Consider the following 21,472-nt stretch of genomic DNA (forward strand, 5'->3'; position numbering starts at 1 on the left):
AAATATTCCCTGCTCAGGGCATGACACATATTAAATAAAGGATATTCCAGATACTTCCAGAGGTTTTCTCATCTCCAACACATTTCCTTCATGGTTTCCACAGGATGATGCAAGACATCTCCACAGAAACCCTGGGTCCACCATCAGAGGAGAAAGAGATATGTCCAAGTAACAGCCAGTCTTAGCAAGTGAAAAAAATGAGCTGACAAATACCAGAATCTCAAGGGTTCCTAGGAAGTTCTGTTAGAATCTGATTTTTAGTAAGACTTTTAATGCAGTCCCATGTGACATTGTTCCCACCAACTCAGAATCAGCCTTCACATACCCACAATTTCCAGTAGGATGTAAGTAGAGAGGGCAAGAATGGGGCAAACAGGGCATTTCCCCCTATTTCTCCCCTCACCCTGCCAAGCTGTTGCCCAAGGATTGCCAGAATTTGAAGGTGATATCTTGGTCTGTAGTAGCCCAGACAGAGACAGCAGTAGAAAAGAGATTGGGCAAGCAGCATCTCAGATCTTGGTGTTTGTCAAAGGCCAGAGGCATTTGGAAATATTTTCTCTGCAGGATGAACTGCAGAGAGAGACTGTGCTAATACACACTGGCTTAGGCCACAACTGATCAACATTTTGGTTTTAGGTAAAGATTATTTAGGATTTTTTTTAGGTAAAGGCATTATTCCTTTGTAATTTTTTAATACACATGGACTTTTGAATCGATGAGGACTGCATGTGTTGAAGTATCTGTGTAGTGCCTTCCAAAAGAAAAAGTTTCATCAAGAAGGTCTGCCTGACAACACCACTCCCAAGACCCAAGGTGTGCATGGTTAAAGGCTGCATTTGTGTAGTTCAAATTCTTTTGTAGGATAAATTCAGAAATTGGAAGATGTATCTTTTGCTGCTGAGGATTAAAAGCATTGAATTTGAGTAATTCTTTTATCAATCTATTCGGGATGATCTGCAACAGGGCATCCAAATATCATAATTAGAAAATAAAGCATCAGCCACAATAAGTTGTCACAGATCAAGGTTGAGATCTAGTCTGGCTTTTATAGCATAAACTTGATAGCTCAACACTTTTAACAACTGAATCATCACTAGAAGGAGTTTTGCTTCAGAAATGTCTACAGTTTACTCAAGGGACAGAATAGGGATAAGGAAATGAGTGGGTTTGTGCTGCCCTAGGGCTGTTGCCAAGCACTGCTGAGGCAAAGGTGGCTGGCTAAGATAGGTCCTTGCATGGGCTATGTCCTGGCTGTGCTGGTCTTGGCAGGTATCGAGTATGGAGAGCATCTTTAGTGAACAGAAAATTTCACTGCCAAGTGAAGCTGATTAAGGATGCCTCACTACAAAATACTTCAGACTGAGCTTAGAAATGCAGCAATCAATTCCATGCTTTACTGAGAGTAATCTTTAGACAGATATCTGCAGAAGTTTATAAGATCCTATTGTGGCTTTAATACAGATACAGGCAAATTGATGTGAGAACCTTGCAGACAGACATTTCTTTAAGGCTTGTGCTTATGTGGTCAAAGTTGGTGCTATGCCTTTAAATTCCAGTTTAGGTACTTAAATACAATACCCCCTTTTGTGTTTTAAAATTAATAATTCTTATAGTAGACTAATGGATATACATCAAAGTATGAATAAAACCCCTCAGTTTATAATTCTCAGTCTGTTGTTCCTCTCTTCTTCCTGGGTACAAGATACTACACATTGTGTCATAGAGTGGTATAAATGAGGTTATCCATTTTAATCCTGATATTTAAAATGGAAATAACACAGTGTTAGCTTGCCATGTTAAGTCTCAGTCCAGTCACAGAGTCTTACTCAGACCTTTATCCAAAATATATGAGAAAGAAAGTGTGGCTATTCTTGACATTAACTTATAGAGCAAACTTCTTCACAGAGCTGAGACATCAAGAAAAGCTGACAGGGTTTGCTTAGTATAATATAGGGCCAGGATATAAGTAGGGAATAGTATGCAACCTCCTATTTGGACTGCAGGACTTGCTTGCACATTCATTTTATCCGAGGAAGCTTGTCTGACCTATTTTAATGCACTCTGCTTTCATTATGTCAGCCCTGGTATCTGCAGCTGACTCAAGTGAAAAGGTTGACATTTGCTTCTTTAACTTTATTCACAAGTGTTTCCTGACAGACAGAAGTAAGTTGTGTGAGCTGTTAATGTAGTTTGTATATCAGTTGCCTTTTTATCACAAAACATTTGTGTTGTGAGAATTTTGGATGCAATATTTTTTACACATTTTCAATCATTCATCTGTGCTAACCATCATGGCTGGGTATAGGTTTCTACAAATACATGTTTATGATCACACAGAAACAAGTATCAACCTACTCAGCCTGGCACATAACTCAGGTGTTATCACAGAAAACAGTTCTAATGCTCTTCTGTTGTCTCTACTTGAGCATGCACTGGATTTCTTGTTATTTCATTTACTCTTCTGTACAGCATATTTTGATTTGCTATAGATCTTCAATAGGTAACAGTTACCAGTACATAGCAGTGGAGCATTCAGAACTATAAATACTTGGAAAATGGTGAATCATCTTCCACTTCTTATGAGTCATAAGTGTCTTAGCGGGTTCTGCAAGTGAACAAGTTCTGGATTTGTATAATCATAACTAAAACATTAAGTAGTTGTTGTCTGTTTACACCCTCAAAATCAGCATTTCTTTCACCTGGAAAACTTGCTGTTATGGAAGACCGAATCCAAACTGTCCTTCCTTACTGGAATTTGTTTTGCTTTGAGTTTTACAAGTGAAAACTATATATCACATTTTTTCCATGTTTTGTATGAGAGGCATCTATGAACTTTTTCCCTCTAAGAGAAGCATCATCCCTGGCCCTGTTTTAATACAAAACCCCTCAGCTGTGTAACACCAAGATGTCTTGATCATGACCATCAATCCAGCATCGAAAAAAATAACAGAAATTGCACAGCATGTCAAATTACATGTGCAACATTTATTGCTGAACATATAATCCACTCCAAATTACATGTGAAACATCTGTTGCAGAAGTTTCTTGCAGAAATTGCAGAAGATGGGTCTTACAGACCTATCAAATATTTTTTTAGCCCTCCAAGCCATTGAAGTTGTCTCTTGGTTCGGTGTCTGTGTGGTCATGTGTGTTTGCAAGATGGATTTATTAATCATAATGGGAAATAGCTGCCATATTGTAGAGGTTTTGACAGTGAAGCAGTTGCAGTTTTGAAACATTTGTACCTCATAAGATCTTCTTAATATCAGTGCAGGTCTTTTTAAAATTCCAAAATTCTATTACGGAAGCCGTGGAAATTGTCCAAATAAATATATTTCACCATTTAAAGAAATAAAGAATGAAAAATCTTGCCACAGAGCTGTTTTCAGTGACCTGCAGCATCACAGAGCATATCTCTGGTGAGGAAGTTCAGCTCAGGGTGCAACATCAACGTGTATTTAGGACAGACAAGCCTGCCCTAAAATCCCCTGGTGAGCTCCAGACTGAGGGAGAAGCACTTGCCTCTCAAGGCATTTCATCTGTGGGTGTCTCTGTACTTTGCTTTAACACATTTCTTCTAGATGCTGGCAGTGGAGGGATGTGTGTTGTTTCCCAGAATTAAGAGTATTACTTCAGGTTTCGTTTTAGTTGTCCATTTTTTTTTTCTCAAAGGATGTGCAGAAGATGGCATTCAGTCACCAGTCAATAATGAAATGGCAAATAGTTTTGTGATTCTGACTTCAACTTATTTGAAGTGGTACATTTTAATCTTCATAAAATCCTCTTATTTTTCTTATAAGAAAGCCAAGTGTAATTAGTAATTTTAGTAGTCACCAACATGAAAAGTACATCAGCTGTTATGACAAAATACGTATTAGCCTATTTTAATGAGTCAGACTAGCAGAGTTTCCAGTTACAGCTTTTTAAGAAATTTTCCATTGTGTTTTTCTCTAGCAGATAAGTATTCAGATTTTGTGATTTATATTCAGATGTTAAATATAAATTGAAAATGGGTGTAACTGCACAAGTATTAGTGTTAAAATCACTTCTCTGAGCAAAATTTTCAGCTGCATGGACTTTTTTGCTTGGATATTCTAATTACTCTAATTATCCAAAATGAAAACTAAATGCTTATTCTACATTTGAGAAAGAAAGAAATTTAAAATAAATTTTTGTTTAATTAAGATGTAATTTCTGCTAAAAATATTTCAATCTCAAATTTTAAATTTCTTAAGCTTAAATTCAGAGAGATGTTGAAATAAGGAAACAATCAAAATGCAAAAGCAAGAGACTATAATTCACTTAAAGGCAGTGGTATTTTAAAATTATGTATTGTAAGAACATTATCATAGAAATTTAGTGCATATCTGTGAGCCATTCAAACAATGAACAATTTTTTCAGTGGCCCTAGATAAGGATACAATACTGACTTGCTCTTTCAGACATGTTAAATATTCTAAATATAACTGTGAGCACAATTATGAATGTCGTAGCTTATGAACGGTGTAAAATCAATTCATGGTTGAGTTTTGACCTTCATATTTAATGAGAGAACATATTTCATGATCCACATTCTTCAGTGTTTTCTCAGGAAGGTGAAATGCCACCTTTTGTTTTCCAGGGCTTGGTTATTGAGCGGCTTGGGCGCAGGCCTCTCCTCATTGGAGGCTTCGGGCTGATGATCGTCTTCTTCGCAGTGCTCACTGTCTCCCTGACCTTACAGGTAACGCCAGGGGCACTGCAGATTTTTACTATCTCGTTTATCTGTTTTAAAGATGCTTAATACTGGTTTGTCTCGACATTCCTGCACATGCCAATCCTTTTAATCAGCTTGGCATGAGGAGGGAAAGGTCTCTTGTACTAATTTATGAATCTGTTTGCTCCAAAGATTTTGCATTGAAAAAAGTATAGGGACTTTCTCACATTCTCACATTCAGACTCCTTAACTCAAAGATTTATGCATATGATGAACCATTATGAAGACAGTTTTACCCATAGCTGAATAAACAGTTTACCCATATACTGTGGGTGTATCTTTGTAATTCACTCTCTCTGAGATTTCTTTCATGCTTTATATGTCATTCCTACTTTACATTTGGAAAAATTTCCACATTTGATGTTTCTTTCAAGTTACTTTTCTGGTATTTGTATATATTATCCTTTGGAGAACGTTTGGCCTTAGAAGAAAGATGGGAATAGACTCTTTAGCAGGGCTTTTTGTGATAGGACAAGGGGCAATAATTTTAAACTGAACCAGGGTCAGTTTAGATTAGGTATTAGGAAGAAATATTTTGCAATGAGGATGGTGAAGTGTTGGAACAGGTTGTCCAGCGAAATGATTGGTGCCCCATCTCTGGAAACACTCATGACTAGGTTGGACAGGCCCTGAATAAACTGATTTGGTTGAAGATGTCTCTGCTTATTGCAGGGGATTGGAACTAGATGAGCTTTAAAGGTCTCTTTCAATCAATATCTTCCTATGATGATATGATTCTAAGTTATCAGATGTTATTAGCACTCAATTCCCCAGATATTTCAAATTATCATATTTTATTTATTAAACCAGTTTAAACTCTGGCCCTGTATATTTTTTCTTATTTAGCTTCCATCTATGTAATAGTGTGGTTTGTTTATGTTTCTGAGGATTTTGGAGAAATGAGATTTGCTTTGGACAAAGCATCATGGTACAAATAGGCTTAATCTCAGAGAAATTTGTGAGCCATTCAAACAATGAACATGTTTTTCAGTGGTCCTAGATAAGATACCGTACTGACTTGTTCTTTCAGACATGTTAAATATCTACTCCATATTTGCACCTTCTCTTTCTCAGAGACCTTGGATTTGCTTCCAGACAAGAACCCTAGATTGTGTAATTTTAGATAGATCTAAAATTAGATTGTGTAATTGTAGATAGATCTACAACCCTTTTGGTTAATGTTAATGTCCAGGAGACCATGGTTTCCAGAACTAAGGAAATAACCCAGACTAGAAGAGGAAAAACATCAGAAAATGGGGGCCTTTCCTTAACACTGAAAAAATAATTACTTTCTTTAGAAAGGATATTTTTACAATGCCATTCAAGGTAGTGATAGTACACTTACATGTATGGTAACAAATTTTTCAAAAATAGCAAAATTCTATTAAAAATATCATTCACACTTTGCTGCATTAAAACTACACCTGATGGAGAGAGAAAGAAATGGGTATCCATGTTTTTTTCCTCATCTATTAGTATTAGAATCAAATATTCACATACATTATTAAGAAACAGTGTCCTGCAAGCTCCAGAGGAATTGCTCTTCGTATTTCAAGTTCCTGATATTTAGAGATCTCAGTACAGAAAAATCTACTTAGAAATAGAGGAAAGATAGCATATATGGACTTCCTTGTCTGCAAAATCAGATTATAGCTGAAAAGCCCTGGACTGTGGCTTTCCCATGCTTTGCCAAGGTTCAGATCCTGATTGTCCAACCAAATGTCAGCCATAGTCTTCAGCCAAGCCTTTCACTGGTGAACTGTGAAGCTCTGTGGGCCTCCCTAGGTGCTCTTTTCAAACATTACTGAATGTTTTAAAAGATGTGGATGGAGGTGCTGAAGTGTTCAGTGTTCCAGGTTGGCTTGAGCTTTACCACAAGATGTTGTGATTTTTTAGAATTCTGACTGTGGTACATTGCTTGTCTAGTGTTTCTCTACAGGGATTTCACAGAGACCAAAGCCTTTAAACACAAATCATCTAATAAGGTCCTACAGAAATGCTGGGATTTTCTAAAGTAACCCCAGACTAAATTCTGAAATAGATCAAGAATCATGGAAAACACTATCTGTTATCTGCAAGTTTTAAGAAATATTTGTGATATGTACAATATATCTAAAATTGATGTCTTTTATCCACCCAGAACACTGTGTATTGGCTTCCTTACCTCAGTATATTTTGTATCCTTGCAATCATTGCATCGTTCTGCATTGGACCAGGTATGTCTTTACCTATTTTTTCACATTTCTTTGTACATCTGAGGACAGGTATTTTTGCACTGACATTATGCTTGCAAATCAGTTGTACAGAACTTCACTTTAGCAATAAACCAGAAAGTAAGACTTTTGTTCCCTTGAGCTTTTGGAGGTTTCTTTATGCACTATTTATTGCCTCTTTTTCTTTGTAAGGAGTTTGACATTAAACATTAATCAGCTGTTTATACGTCTTCACCACTGAAGTGGTCTAATTGATTGATTGTGGTTTATTTGTGGAAGAGTTCCTGATATTTGATGTGACTCTAATGAAATACTGCTGTAATTCCATCGATCCTCTTTTGAAAAGCTGAGAAAAAAATTTAGAGAAAAATGGGGAGAAGACCAAGATAGTTCTTTACCCTTGTTTCTGGGAAAAAAGTTTGTCAATGATTTATGTGCAAAATACTGTGAAAATATTGGGAAAAAAATAGCAATCCCTTTGTCCTTCTGTAAGGACAAATCTCAGGTTCAGCTAAGTCCACTGTTCTGCTGATATGTGTTTCTTAGATTGAGATCTGGGGGGTGGATGTTAAAGAATTCTGTGGAATAGAACTTTTCTTGAATTTTAAATACCTTAGGAATGTCAAATGTTGACTTGAAACTTCTTTAAAACTTCTTTAAAACTTCTGGTGTTTTATGTGGTTCAGAGGGTTTAAGTGCAGCTACTTGCAGTATCACCATTAGGGTTTTTTAAAATCTTGGTTGAATCACACTGAAGTTTTTTCTCCATTACAGATATGTTCCACCAATTTTTAGAACCTCCAAATCAATGTGTTCTTAAATGTTATATTTCCAGCATATTAAGATTAACCCTCTGCTTTTCTTCTTCACCTTACCATTCTTCAAAATAGGTTCTAGAATTCTTCATTTAGATTCTTTCTCTTTACTGATGTTATTCATGATTTGTGCTACACTTCACAATCTCTTTGGACCAAAGTGTCTGCAGATACATCCAGGACAAACAGCTATTGTTAGAAATTGCTTGCTTGCTTTCTACAGAAATTCATTAAAATTAAAGCTTCTATTGTGTTTTTCACTGTGCTCAGTGCTGTTAAAGCCAAAGAACATTAACAGTGTACCAGCCACTACCTAGTTGGCCTCTCCACCTTTCCTTATGTGTTCAAACATGTCATATCTGACAGTAGTGGGAATATCTGGGTAGCACTTAAAATTGAATTGCTTTTAATGAAAATCTTGGTAATTGATTCTTCAGCTGTTGAGAAGAAGCCATGAAGAGTCACATTCTGATATCTCTGCAAATCAATAGCAATATTTTATCTGACTTTGATGGGGCCTGATTTATCTTCAATGAGACTTCTCTGTTCTCCTTAGAAGATCTTAATAGATCTGAATTACTTTACTGCCTTTTAGCTGGGCAACTTCCATTATTAGCAATGTTTTGAGATGATTGAATATGAAGAGAGCATATATTAGTTTTTTTTCTGAACAAAGAAATTATTTCCAATAAGTCCACTTTGCATCCATTGCTTTTTGTACCACAAGGCACAACTCAATAATTGAGAGCAACTACTGTGTCATTTTTGTCCCCCTTTCCTTGTATGGGAAAGGCATCAATAGCCTGTGACAAGTCCATTGGAGAGTCACCGTGTCAGTGTCAGGAGCCCCCTGAGAAGGGACTGGGTGAGCTGGGCTTGTCCAGCCTGAGAAGAGACAGCTTTGGGGACTAAGAGCAGTGCCACTACCTGTGAGAAGGGTGTTGCAAGGGCAGAGCCACTCTCCTGTTGGTGAGCTGCTTGAGAGGCATAATGAAAGTGTAAAAAAAAAGATGCATACAGATGGTAAGGAAAAGCTTTTTGATTCTAGGCAGTCAAGCAGGCTACCAAGGATACTGAGTCCTTAATTACTACACAAAGATCAAAACTGAATAGTTGGTACTTCTCTATTTCTCCATTGCAGTGGTTGTAGGCAAGTGTCCAGAGCCCAGTAAAAACAGGGCAAGTAGATGAGACATTTTTAGAGAACCAGTGCACTTTTTTTTTTCCAGCTTAGAGACTTTCTGATGTATAGCTTCTAACATTTTCATATTCTCCAGCGGATTTGTTAAATCTCTGTCTGAAACAGCAGAATTTTAGTATTCTTTGGCAAAGAAAACCACGTCTACCACCTTTGATGCATACATCTTTTGTTAGTTTTTGTGTGATACCCTCTAGGTCTTGCAGAAACAGAGCAACTGATCCTCTTCCTCCTTTTCAACATTCTTGTGGTCTTGTAAACTTTTACCTTATCAACAAAGTTTTTTCTGGAATGAACAGCTATTTCTTATTGCCACCATTTCTCAGTGATATTTTATGACACCCCTTTAGCAGGAAAACTTTGGTGTTGTTTTGTAGCACTGATGGCTTAATGAGACAAGACTGAAGTTCAAGAATAACTTTCCCACCTTTCTGGTAGTAAAAGGGGTTTTCCCCATGAAAATTAAGATATATTCTCTATTATAAAGCTGAATATTTTTTACACTTCTAGCCTTTTGTAGAGGTCTTGCCATTCATTTGTAGTGCTTAAACAGGTACAATTGTCAACTAATCCTCTGTATCTTAATTCCTCCTGTAGTTACACTACAAAAACAGTTTGTGATGATTCCATAGGTACAAATCTTAAGCTAGGACTAATTAAGTTCATGTTCATTGAGCTATTGGTACTTGGAAAAATTGTCCCATAGACAACAAATAACATGATGAATTGAGTTTATAAAAATACTGCTTTAACTTTCTAGATCATAAAATTGCCTTTAAAGGTACAATATTTTCTCTCTTGTTAGAACATCTAATACCTTCTTGATAGCTTAGATGTTGTGTAAACCATTTTCTGATAGCATATGCATGAGTTCCATCTGCTGCTTTACAGTGAGGGTCATCTGTTACTATAAACTGTGGAGGGTGTTCATTGGTTTCATTTTTCTGAACTCAAGCTTTTCAGTTTGCAGGTATTTTTGAGGACTGAAACAGTAATGCTAGCAACAGGTATGTTCAGGCATGTGTGGGGTTTGGCACTTCATCATTTTTGTCAAAAGACAAACATCAGAAAGTTTTCACTTTCTAAAAATTAAAGGGCCCCTTATACAGTCAATGTGTGATCTGTGAGAAAATTATTTATTGTTCCATAGATTAGGGAGCCATGCTGCCCCAGACAGTTGTTTCATTGTGCCTATTTGGTTAATTTTACTCAAGTTATTTGCTAGACCTGAAAAAAATATAGGATACATTTCAAAGAATCGTTTCAAAGAATAGGATACAAACAAAGAATTGTCATCCAGCAAAAAGTAAATAGAAAAAACTGAGGGGATTGCAGCTGAGAAAACAAACCAAAGGGAAAAGTAAAAGAACATTTTCAGGATCTGCAGAGAGCATTTGTGCTGTTTGGGTTATGCATCATGAGCAAACACATTGATTTGTAATGCCTTTACAGAATGGGTAAATAACGTGCAGTTTTTTGAAATTTGAATAGTGATAGACAGGTTTAGGTACGTGTGAAACATCTTCCTTCTTTAACTTTGCCTTAGTTAATATTTAATAAAAAAGGAAAACTAAGATTTATTCCCACTTTCTCAGTTAAACCTGTGGATGCCTCTTCATGGACTGAGCACTCATGTTCAACTGTGCCTGCAGAATCAATCTCTTTAAGTAAAGATGGTCTAAAATCTGACTTAAACAGAAAAAAGAAAAGGTTTTGATTATTTTTAGCTATTTTCTTGAACTCCCCATTCACCCATTGTACCTTTACAACAGTTGCTTGTGCCAGCAAGAGATTTTTGATTTTTCAGAGAACATTGAAAAATTGTGCATTGTAGTTTTGGAAAACCTGCTACAGATTGTTCCCTTTCACCCACCAGCCAAATATTTTCAAAAAGAACTGAACACTCAAAAACTGACACAGAATGTATTCCATTCAGTTTCCTCATTTGTCTGCAGGGATGTTGATCCCATTTGTCAGTAAGTCTGTCGTGCATTTTCAGATGAAGGGCTTGCAGGTTTTGATTTTGAAGTTTTTCCCACTCACATAACACAATTATATGTTCATCTTCTGAACCAAATAATGGCTTTTCTGCCACCTGTCAAGATGTATCAGATGGTGGAGCATGTGGAGAAAAAACCTTATCAACTGATTAATTGGAGATTACAGAAACATTGCCATGAGTTCCAGACAAACTTCCTAGTGAAAATAAGCGTAACAAAGACAGTCAAGACCTTGAGAGCTTGGAAACCTGGCATAAAGCATTTCCATGCATTATCTTTGGAAGAAGAGGTCTCTTGGTATTTCTTCCTTAGAAGTGTATTCTGTTTAAGTGTAACACCTTTCCATCCAGTTTTGGTAAGTGGAGAAGGCACTGCTGCAGAGAAGGGACAGGAAGCCAGGGTGGCTGAGGTTAGGCATGGTGCCTGTCTTTAACTAAATGGAAGGATGGGAGGAGGTGGGAGGAGTGTATTGTTTTGATAAAATACGTAGTTTTGAAATAATTTTTTTTTACCACCTTCTTTCAGTAGCTGAATAAGTATTGTTGCTTTCAAATCCCTGCAAATTTTCTGGCTCTGGAAACATGGTACACTGAAGCATTGGAGTTATTTTACCACTGGAAATACGTAGAAATAACCCCAGACCCCAGATCTTACTTGTAGCAGTAAGATCTGTAAAAACTTTTGTGTAGCACAAGTGTGTTGCCCACCCTTTGACCACTGTAGCTGGGAGGGAGATCAGCCACATGTGTGCACAGGAAAGCATTTGGTAATGCCCCTTCTTCCAAAGAGTTCCTTGGAGTCCTTTGGAAAGAAAAGAAAAATTAACTTTTTATTGCAACAAACAGTAACATTCATGGAAGTTCCAAAAATCTGAGGAGTTGATTGTATATCAGTTGCCTGATCATGATAATTCAAGCCATTTTTGTGCCAGAAATCTGTGTTATTTTGGTGGCACTCCAAGTTGGAGATTAGCGTTGAAATCTTTTGCATTTTGCCAATTTTTAAGAATGGGATATATATGCCTGCATGACCTGCAGAGAAAAAGAGGCTTAGAAACTCAGGACAGGGTGAGGATTTAAGGATGTCTGAAAAATGCCAGTTAGCTAGGGAAAAATATAATATCTCTAAGTAACACATGGAAGACTTACACATATATTTTATCTCAGTAATTTGAAAAATTGTTTTATATGAACACTCTGTATGCACATTCTTTTACATGTTTTCTTAAAGACCTAATACATCATATTGCCATGCATTGTCTCACTGTATTGTAAGGTGAAAAATGCTCATTGTGCTGTCAGGCATCATGTCATCATTTTTGAGATGACTTAGAGCTGAATGTTGGGGCACAAAACTGCTCAGGCAGCAGTTAGCAAAGAAGGGCTGCAAAGGTGAAGAAACCATGAAGGTGAAGAAAATAGATTTATATATGAAAAGATCAAGAATAACTTCATGGTGTCTCACAGAGAAGGCTGAGAATTAAATAGTGCCTGAAATAACTGAGGATGGTATTTGAACCAGATGATCTAATATGATCCTAGATTCTTTTATCTTCAAATCTTGTGTTCTTTTTTTATCTCTAAGTGAGATGCTCAGCCCTCTGTATAAAGTCATACCTTGGTGTCTGCAAAGATACACATGTGGCCAGAGGGATTTTATAGTGGGTTACTGCAACAAAATGCAGCCCCTGACTTCATTTATGTCAATAGCTGCTATTTTTAAATCAGTGGCACTAGAGAGAAGAAAGAAAGAGTTTCTTGCTAAGTCATACACAGTGGCTTCAGGCATTTTGGCTTTACTGTCTTATGTAATGTCTTAGAAGTAGTTATTCTGGCCTCGAATCCTTTAAGTATTTCTGTGGACAAGTAGCATTTCCCCACACAAGTCCTGCTGAGTTCAGTGTAGCACAGATAAGGCTGAATTTAGTGTGATCAAACAGGAGTCTGTGATTTTACTTAAATTTCCGCTTTTAAAATAAGTTTCTATTTAGTATGCATAAGGATGACAAAATCAGATCAGTGGTATCTTTCCAGTCATGCTGTGGTTACAGGAAGGAGAAATCAGTCAAATTCAAACTCAGATGAATTTGGAAAAAATAGTCATTTTATGGTAGCAAGATCTTCAGTTTTCAGTTGTTACTTTCTACAGTAATTGCATTTTCAAACACAACTGAGAAATATCAAAGAACCAGGCCATTCCAGGAAAATGTTTCACTTATGCTTGTCTCTTTTTGAGAGTTTTATAATATTTGTCATGGCTTGTGGAAGGTGAGTGAAGTCTTCCCTAGCACAGCTGAATACAATGAATACAATGGAATAGCATTTTAAATTGACATTACAAGGTAAAGAAAAGAAAACTCAGAGGAAATCACTGCTGTGCCCTGAGGCATATCAGAGATACTTTGGTATTTAAAGTTTAAATCAGTCCATGCTCTTACTCTGAATGCCAGCGTGCAACTGTATTGACAGCAGAGCTGTTGTCCTAAAAGGGTCACTTTGAAAGTTACAAGGTTTCTTCAGCCTGAAATGTCATGAGTTCATGAAGAAGACAAAAATCAGCTTTTTTTAGATGTGAAACAACCAAAGGTGTGATAGCACACATGTAGACACAAAAGTACTGCAGTGAAAGGCAGCATCAGTATTATTGCCTGAAATAGGCATTTACAGAAGTTTTGTGTGATGTTTTAGCTTCTCCACTTAGAGTGGGATGTAAGAATTTCTAACACACATGGGCTCCCACAGAGGCATTATGCCAGTCCACTTTGAGAAAGACTTTGAGCTTGCTTGAGTGCAAAAAAACCCACTCTCTCTAGCAGAAAAGTGTATGAAGTAAAAAAGAAACAAATAAAGCCATGTTGTTCTATATTTAGTTAAAAAGTTGTAGGTTAGGTTAATTTTCAATTTTTTTTTTTAATTCTATAAACTAGAAGCATTTCCAGTCTTCCCAGCAGATAGGCATTTTTGACAATGTCAAGCAGTTCCTGCATTGGATATAGAGGGTATTTGTGCAGAAATAACCTTTAGTTTTCCCAGGTATTTAGGAAAAGGCTTGGTTTGTTGATAGTTGCAAGGCCTTTGTGGGCACAACAGCAAAATTAAAATCTGCTGCATAAATATCAGTTAAATACTGCAAATGTGAGTTATGGTTCTGTTCAGAAATTTGTAATAACCTGCAGACAGTACATACCAGTCCCAGCTGAAGATTTTCTGAGAGCCCTGGCCCCATTCCCGTGCTCTCAGGTGCCATCCATCCAAAGCAGGTGTCCTTGGGGCTGGTGCTTTGCCCTCCCAGCTGCAGCCTGCCCTGCCAATGCCCTTTAACAGCTGTGGCTGTGCAGCACAGCCATGGGAGGTTCACTTTCCTTCCCTCCTCTGCTTCTCTCCAGCAATGGAAAAGCTCCTGCCTGCCCCTGGGGGCAGCAGTATTAACTACTTCTATCAAGTCGAGTAGTTGAGAATTTATCTTTTTATTACCTTTGAGTGGGCAAACTGATTTTTTTAGGCTGTTAAGAAATAAGACTAGAATTGCTTTCAAAATTCATTGAATTTTTATTGGTGTAGAGGATAATATGTCCCTTGAATATATTAAATGCAGTGTCATTCAATGTATATTTTGGGATTAATGCCTGTTTTACGTTTTGTTTGAATTCCTTTCTGTTAAAGAGCAGCATAGAGAAACTGTGCAGCTTTTAACAGTTCTGCAGCAAAGTGATTAAAATTCTTCATAATTAGTGGCAGTTCTAAAGAAAAACGAATCCTTAGTATTTGAAAGGCAATTGTATCTGTTGAATAAAGGAATTGCTGGAGGTGACACCTGGAGTTCTCAGCAGCAGGAAAACTTATGAACTTTATCCTGCTAACAATAGATTAAAAAATTATCTTAATTGAAGCTTTCAAAATGTGAATACTTTGACACTTGACAGCACTCCTCCTACCTGAACAAGCAGCTTTTCCTGAATGATCATTAATTAGTTGCTCATGGCTCACAACCCTATCCTGAAGAAATGTACTGGTGCAAAAATGCACCCATGTGTTTTAGAGGTCCATGTAACCATGAAATAAAACATCCATTCAAAAGCTGTGTAAGTGACCTAGGTACATTATTCAGATTAATAAGCATTTGATATGGAAAGCATAGTAAAAAACGTTTCACAGAATTCATAGGGTTTTTTTTCTGTGAGTTCGTATAAAATGGTTATACTTGCAAAGGTGCAAACTAATAAATATATAGAACAATAGATGTGGAATTAATGAATGTAAGGCAATTAAAATATTTTATTTCCCTTATTCTCAGGCTCAATGCACAGCAAAGTTTTCTGTTCATCTCATCTATTTCTGACTAATTTCCATGCTAAGATCTAAATACAAAAGTTTATTAACTCAATGTTGCAATGAACACTGCTCTGGAGTCCAGACAGTGTTTCTTGGTAGCCGATGCACTGTTATAGAAAGATGAATAAACACCAGTAATAGACTTTCAGAGGAAAAAATAGGTCAGGAGAAGTACATGGACAGGGGTACTCAGTGCCAGTTTGACCAAGCCAACAGTCAAAGCAGTTGTTTCCTTTAAATCTCCAGATGTTATCTGTCCTAATGTAGAAACTTCACTTTTTTGGAAACACTGAGTTATGGCTTATGTGACTTCTTTCTGAGTTTCATCAGAAAGAAGGCTTATACTGTTCATCACAGCAAGACTGTTACTGTCTTCAGCTGGTGCTTCTAGTCAGAGATCATCTGAATCTCTCTTCCTTTTCCTTTCTGTTTGTTAGCAAGCAAGTACTGCTATTTGTTATATTTGTTATATTTGTTTTGGTTATTGGTCACAGTAAGGATTTCTTTTTTTGGTATTATTATCTTATCTTTTCCTTTATTATTATCTTAGTTCTACAACTACTGCTCCTCATAACTTGTCCACCATCCTGTAGCAGCAACCAATTTCTTTAATTACCAGCATTTGAGGCCATGTGTCCTGAAAACTTCAGCAGTTTCCAGAAATCATAAGCAGTGAAGGCATGATATGTTACCCATCTTAAGCAGGAGAAGGACAGGGAGAACTCTTTGGTCCCAGCTTCTCTGAAAATTTGGCCCACTTCTTTTACTGTCGGCATCCTTCAGGATGAATGCAGCTATACAATTACATAATTGTGCCCTGCTAGCATGAATAATTTGTTTGTTAAAATATACTGACTTTACAAGATTTCTTTAGCTTGCAGGTTCACAACCAGCAGCATTTTGTGCTAATGGTCTGTCAACTTGAATTCCTAACAGGAAATCATGTTGGATGGTTTTATATTTCTTTCAGAAGATTATCATAGAAGTAATAAACCTAGAATACATTGGGGTTGGGTTTTTTCTTCTTTTCAGTCCTCATACAGTGATGTGACTGTATGAATATTTCTCTTACCTAGGACTGAACAGGAGTCTTTAATTTGGGTATTTCCACACTACTTCCATCTGTATAGTGGATGAATATACAAGGGACACTTCTGTGCTTTTGTTATAGTAAAAACTCTTTCATCATTGTTCTCATAATTGAGATAATTGGTTTTAACAATTTAATATGAACAGAAGTGCCTAATCATCATTGTTACTGAGAATAATTATAAATTTAATTCTATTATATAGTCTCATAATCATAGCTCAGTAGAAAAAAATGTTCTTCACATTCAAATAGAACAGAAAGTTGGGCTAAAATTAGATTTGCGATGTTATATGGTGGATCTGAATATATGGCGGAAATGTTGAAAATATTATTAACTGTTTATGTGGTTATAAGTTGAGTGTATTTTTTTAAATTGCGTTTGATTCTTTGGTAGCTATGCAGCATTATAATTGTGAAGCAAAAAAGAAATGTTGCCAAGAACCAGAGGAGAAATTTAATGTTGACGTTCAGTTTTTACAAAAAGCCAAGACCAAAAAAGCTAGAACAATAATAATAACAAAAAACCCCAAAAACTTACCAAATATCCCAATAGACTGAAATAGTTACCAAAAAAAACCCAAAAAGCCAATGTATTTATTTTGTTCAGAATGGCCTACATACTGCTGATTTGTCTTACAATAAAAGAGGCAAAAAATTTAAATATTGCATTACATTAATGAATTAAAATAAATTCAAGATTAAATACATTTCTCACATTTACAGCCAACAATTATACTTCAAAGGGAGTTTTTATAACTCATCTAAAGAAAAATATCTTTAAAGTACTGAACACATTTGGATTCGTCAGTTACATGATAAGTATTTTGTCAAAAAAATTTCAGAGAAAAATTATTCAGTCAGTAAAGGATTGCTCATAAAATTCTGCTTGAGTGCACTGACTTATGGAAGTAAAAATTCCAGGAAAGTACTCTAATTAATATTCAAGAGGGGGAGAATTTCACTGAAGAGGAAATTATCAGGTGGTTCATGTAAGGGTATTGTGGTTTTTTGCATGGAATATCTGCTGTAGAACTAATTACCTAAATGGACCTAGAAAGAATATTGTGTGATTTATTATGTTTTATGTAATAGCCTTGTTGTTGTATGTCAACCATTTTAGTACAAATTACCTGATGAGAACCAAGAAATAATATTTTAACTACTGAGGTTAGAACAGAGTGAATCAATATTTTTGTTCTGAACCATTGCTTAGTTTTGTTTTATTTACCCTGATTGATATGGGTTGCCTTGTACCAACAAAGTTCGGAATGCCTCCAGAAATGGCTTTCTAAATGCTGTTGGAATAGCAGGTTTTATATAGATGCTAAACCAAAAACCAATTAATCAATGCAAAGTCTTTCACACAATACTGAATTAAAAACTAGTCCTTAATAAGAATAAATACTATTTATTATAATATCAGAGTTTGCAAGGTATTACTTGTGTTTTAGTTTGGTCTTATCATTTGCACTTTTTGTTTGCCACAGACTGACTGCCTTAAAGGTCTTTTACTCAAGTGTTCTTTAATCTAAGAAAACATTCAAATGGTACAAATTAATATGGTTAATGAAATATACCATTTTCTATAAACAAAGTGCCTATTTTACTTAATTCTCCTGTGGAGAAGAGCTGCAGACAGCCAGAAAAGTCTGTAGCATGAAGCTGTGACTCAGTACACCCCTGTCACACCTTCTGTTCCCAGTTCTCTCAGCAGGATTAGCTGGGAGTACAGCTGTCATATCTGACTGTAATGTCATATTTGGTGAGGTATAATCAAATACAAAGTGCAAGTTAAAATCATCTAACAGGTGACAGAACACCTTTATAAAGATTGAGATATCTATTTTGCAAATTTTTTATTCTATCTGTAGACCTACAGAAATGGAAGAAACTCAGTAGCTGCATTGCATCCCTCCCTTGCAGTATTCCTTGAATATATTTTCCCATGAGTTTTGTTGCACATTTTTGGGGGTTTTGTTCGTTGGTGGTTAGGTTGGGGTTTGTTGGTTTATTTGTTTGTTGTTTTTTAATAACTAAAGACTGTTTAGAAACTAACAGGCTTTTGCTCTCCCATTGAAGTGCACTGGGCTGTTTTCCCAGCAGTCATTTTCCAGGAGTTTTGTGTCACTTCCACTGCTTCTCTCCCAGAGCTGCTCTCTAGAGGTGCCTTGACTTGCAAATAGCAAAACCTTTGGTTGGGACAGTGCTTTATCTGCCAACCCTTTTAGGGTATATCAGTCTTCCCTATGTGCCCTTCCTTGCAGACAGAGCCATTTTGCTTGATCATATTTGGAGCTCCACAGACTTCTTTTCCCCCCAAAACCAGAACATTGTTGCGAGGTAATTGTCTGTTTTCTCAAAACAGTTTTCTCAATAACTCCTTGTCTCAAAGCAAGGAAGTGGAAAGTCTGGGAGCTCTTGCCCTAAACAGCCTTTTGGGATTCCCAGGCTCCCCCATGTAGAGCAGAATTTGGAGAGCTGAGACCTGCAGGAGGTCACAAAGTTTCTGTCACCTTTAGAGGTGATTTACCACTGTGACAAATCTCCCTGATTTGTATTAGGCATTTATACTTGTAAGAGTCTCATTTCATAAATCATATGCACAGCCATAACATAAATTCCCAGTTAGGTACTGGATAAAAACAGAATGAGGAGTTCAGCATTTTCCTTCCTTTGTCATGTTTTCTGTATTCAGGCTTTTGCACTGACTCATGTAACTTCTACTAAGCAATATTTATTCATAATTGCTCGCTGAAAAAAACAGTAAATATGAGCACCTAATTTTTCCTGAGAAAACATTTGTATAAATTTAAATATATATTTGAAAATCTAGATCATGGATACAAGAATATTTTTTCTGTTCTAACATTCAAATTTCATGCATAAAAGGGTACTGGATTGAGAGTCTGGAATTTCACTAGCACATGACATTGATTCTGTGTGTAACTGGACTAATTACAGAGATAAATTGATAAAGAACACAGAAACAGGAGTATTTATGCATGTCTAATTGTTCCATGTGGGTTTAATCTTGTTTTATGAAACACCTTATTTTTATACAAGTCCTGCAGTAAGACGTTTGTAGTTTCCAATAGATGTAGAATCCTGCAGGTATAACAATCTTTCTTTACTAGCACTGCAGTATGTTAAGAATTTTTTTATTATGTTCACGGCAATGCTAAAAGAACAAAGTATTAGAAATTAATCACTGTAATTATGTGGTCAATGCATTACCTATTTAAATTCATGTTTGGAAGCTACTTTGCTGAGAAACTCCTACGGGAAATCCTAATATACCCTTTTTTGTTTTATGATCTGAGCTAAAATAAAGCTGCTTCACTGAAAATTATATGGAAAGCTTTCCAGGGGAAAAGACAATGCCAGGTTCATCCTCCATGAGAAAGATCAGGTAGCATTTTTGTGAATTGTTTCGCCCACATACAAATACATGTTAAAGCTGCAAAACTCATGACAAAGTGCTTAAAGGCTTTCCCAAAATTACAGTGGTTTGGTTGGATTGCTTTTGACCGTGGTTTCCAAGCTTCCATGTTTGAGCACAGGCTACGACAGACCCATCTGGCCTAGAGATTATGTAGGGTACCTTGCAGAGATTGACTCTTAAGTGAGATTCACAGTATTGTGATCTCTGCTCAGATCCAGCTTGGGCAGTCAAAGCACAATACAGCTTCCTTCAGCCCCAGGCACTCAGACTTGTATCTCAAAGAACAGTGAGGTCCAGGAGAAAGGCACTCCTTGAGCACATCCCTGGCATCTTGAAATGACTGGGGATGGAATGCTGGGGCTGTAAGTTCAGCTCATCTCAGGTGTCATCACTGACTGTGACTTTAAGGCTTTACAGTTCTCCTTCAGCTCTCCCAAATTTCTTTTTCCCTTCACTCAGCTGCAGAGTGTGTTTTTCACAGTGGTGTGGCCCTTGGGAAGCATTCACAAGCCCTCCTCTTCATCTTCATGAGGTCGAGTCTGTGCTCTTCCAGGCACACAGCAATAGACAGCAGTGACCTGGCTTTATTCCATTTCTTGTGTTCCCAGACCTAACCTGACTTCACATAACTCATGTACCACTTTTCAGGCTCCTTGGTTCCTCCTAACAATTCTTTATAGACATCCCCCTACAGAAGCTTTCTGTTTTGTGATGCTGTGGCTACACTTCTCTAGACCATGAGAAAGATGAGGGGTCTGGCTGTGCCACCCTTCCCATTCCTCCACAGAATTTTTGAAAGTTAGTGATAGTTGATATGTTCTTAGAAATTAAATTGGAATTTCAAGGAACCTGTTTCCGAGATAGTGCCCATGCATTTTTATTTCCATTACACTTATGCTTTCTGATAGTTTTCTGTCCTTTCATACTTTTTTTTTTTTTTTTTGCCTCTGGCTTTTTTCTCTCTTGTATAATATGTATTTTTCCAAATGCTGTTTTTCCAAATGCTGCTTCCAACGGCATATTTTATTATACTGACAAGAACAGCAACACCTCTGTAGATTGTCCTACAGCAAAGGCATGACAGAATAAATGATTATAAATAAGTCATCTTACACAATTTCTGTGTTTCCAGTCTTTCAGTTCCTCTCTCCAAGGGGCAAGCGTCCTGGCAAGCTGCTGCCTCATATGGTATTTAAGACCCAAACCAGATGCTGACAGAACAGATGTGATTGCTGACAAAACAGATGTGATTTGAATCCAAATCCCAAGGGTGTGATAGAATGGCCACTGGAAGACATCAAGCATTCCCATGTTGCTGGAATTTTGTTAAGTTTTGGGGGTTCAGATACTTATTCTACATGTTCAAACTTCTGCTGGAAGGGATTACTTTTTCTTAATCACAGAATTCTGATACTACATATGTCTTGTAGAAAGATACAAAGCAGCAGTTTGGATGGCTTAAACTTTCCATATCTCAATTTCCTATGTATAAAAAGAGGAGTAAAAAAATTTATTTATTCTCCATTTTTTGGTGTAATTTATACTGACACTCTTTGGCACAGAAAGTTCAGTTGAAGGCTTTGCTACCACTTCAGATATATTCTCACAAAAAGCCACACAAGCTCAC

General features: G+C 36.7%; 1 protein-coding gene across 1 annotated transcript in view; it reads left to right on the plus strand.

The window, feature by feature from the left end:
- SLC2A9 (solute carrier family 2 member 9) overlaps window positions 1-21,472 on the plus strand; it is a 79,299-nt gene that overhangs the window by 43,988 nt on the left and 13,839 nt on the right. The window contains exons 9-10 of the mRNA XM_059471062.1: window positions 4,622-4,723; window positions 6,897-6,972. Of these exons, the coding sequence (XP_059327045.1) occupies window positions 4,622-4,723; window positions 6,897-6,972 (178 nt within the window). The remainder of the gene's footprint in view (window positions 1-4,621; window positions 4,724-6,896; window positions 6,973-21,472) is intronic.

This window comes from Ammospiza nelsoni, chromosome 4, assembly GCF_027579445.1.
Source record: "Ammospiza nelsoni isolate bAmmNel1 chromosome 4, bAmmNel1.pri, whole genome shotgun sequence".
NCBI lineage: Eukaryota > Metazoa > Chordata > Aves > Passeriformes > Passerellidae > Ammospiza > Ammospiza nelsoni.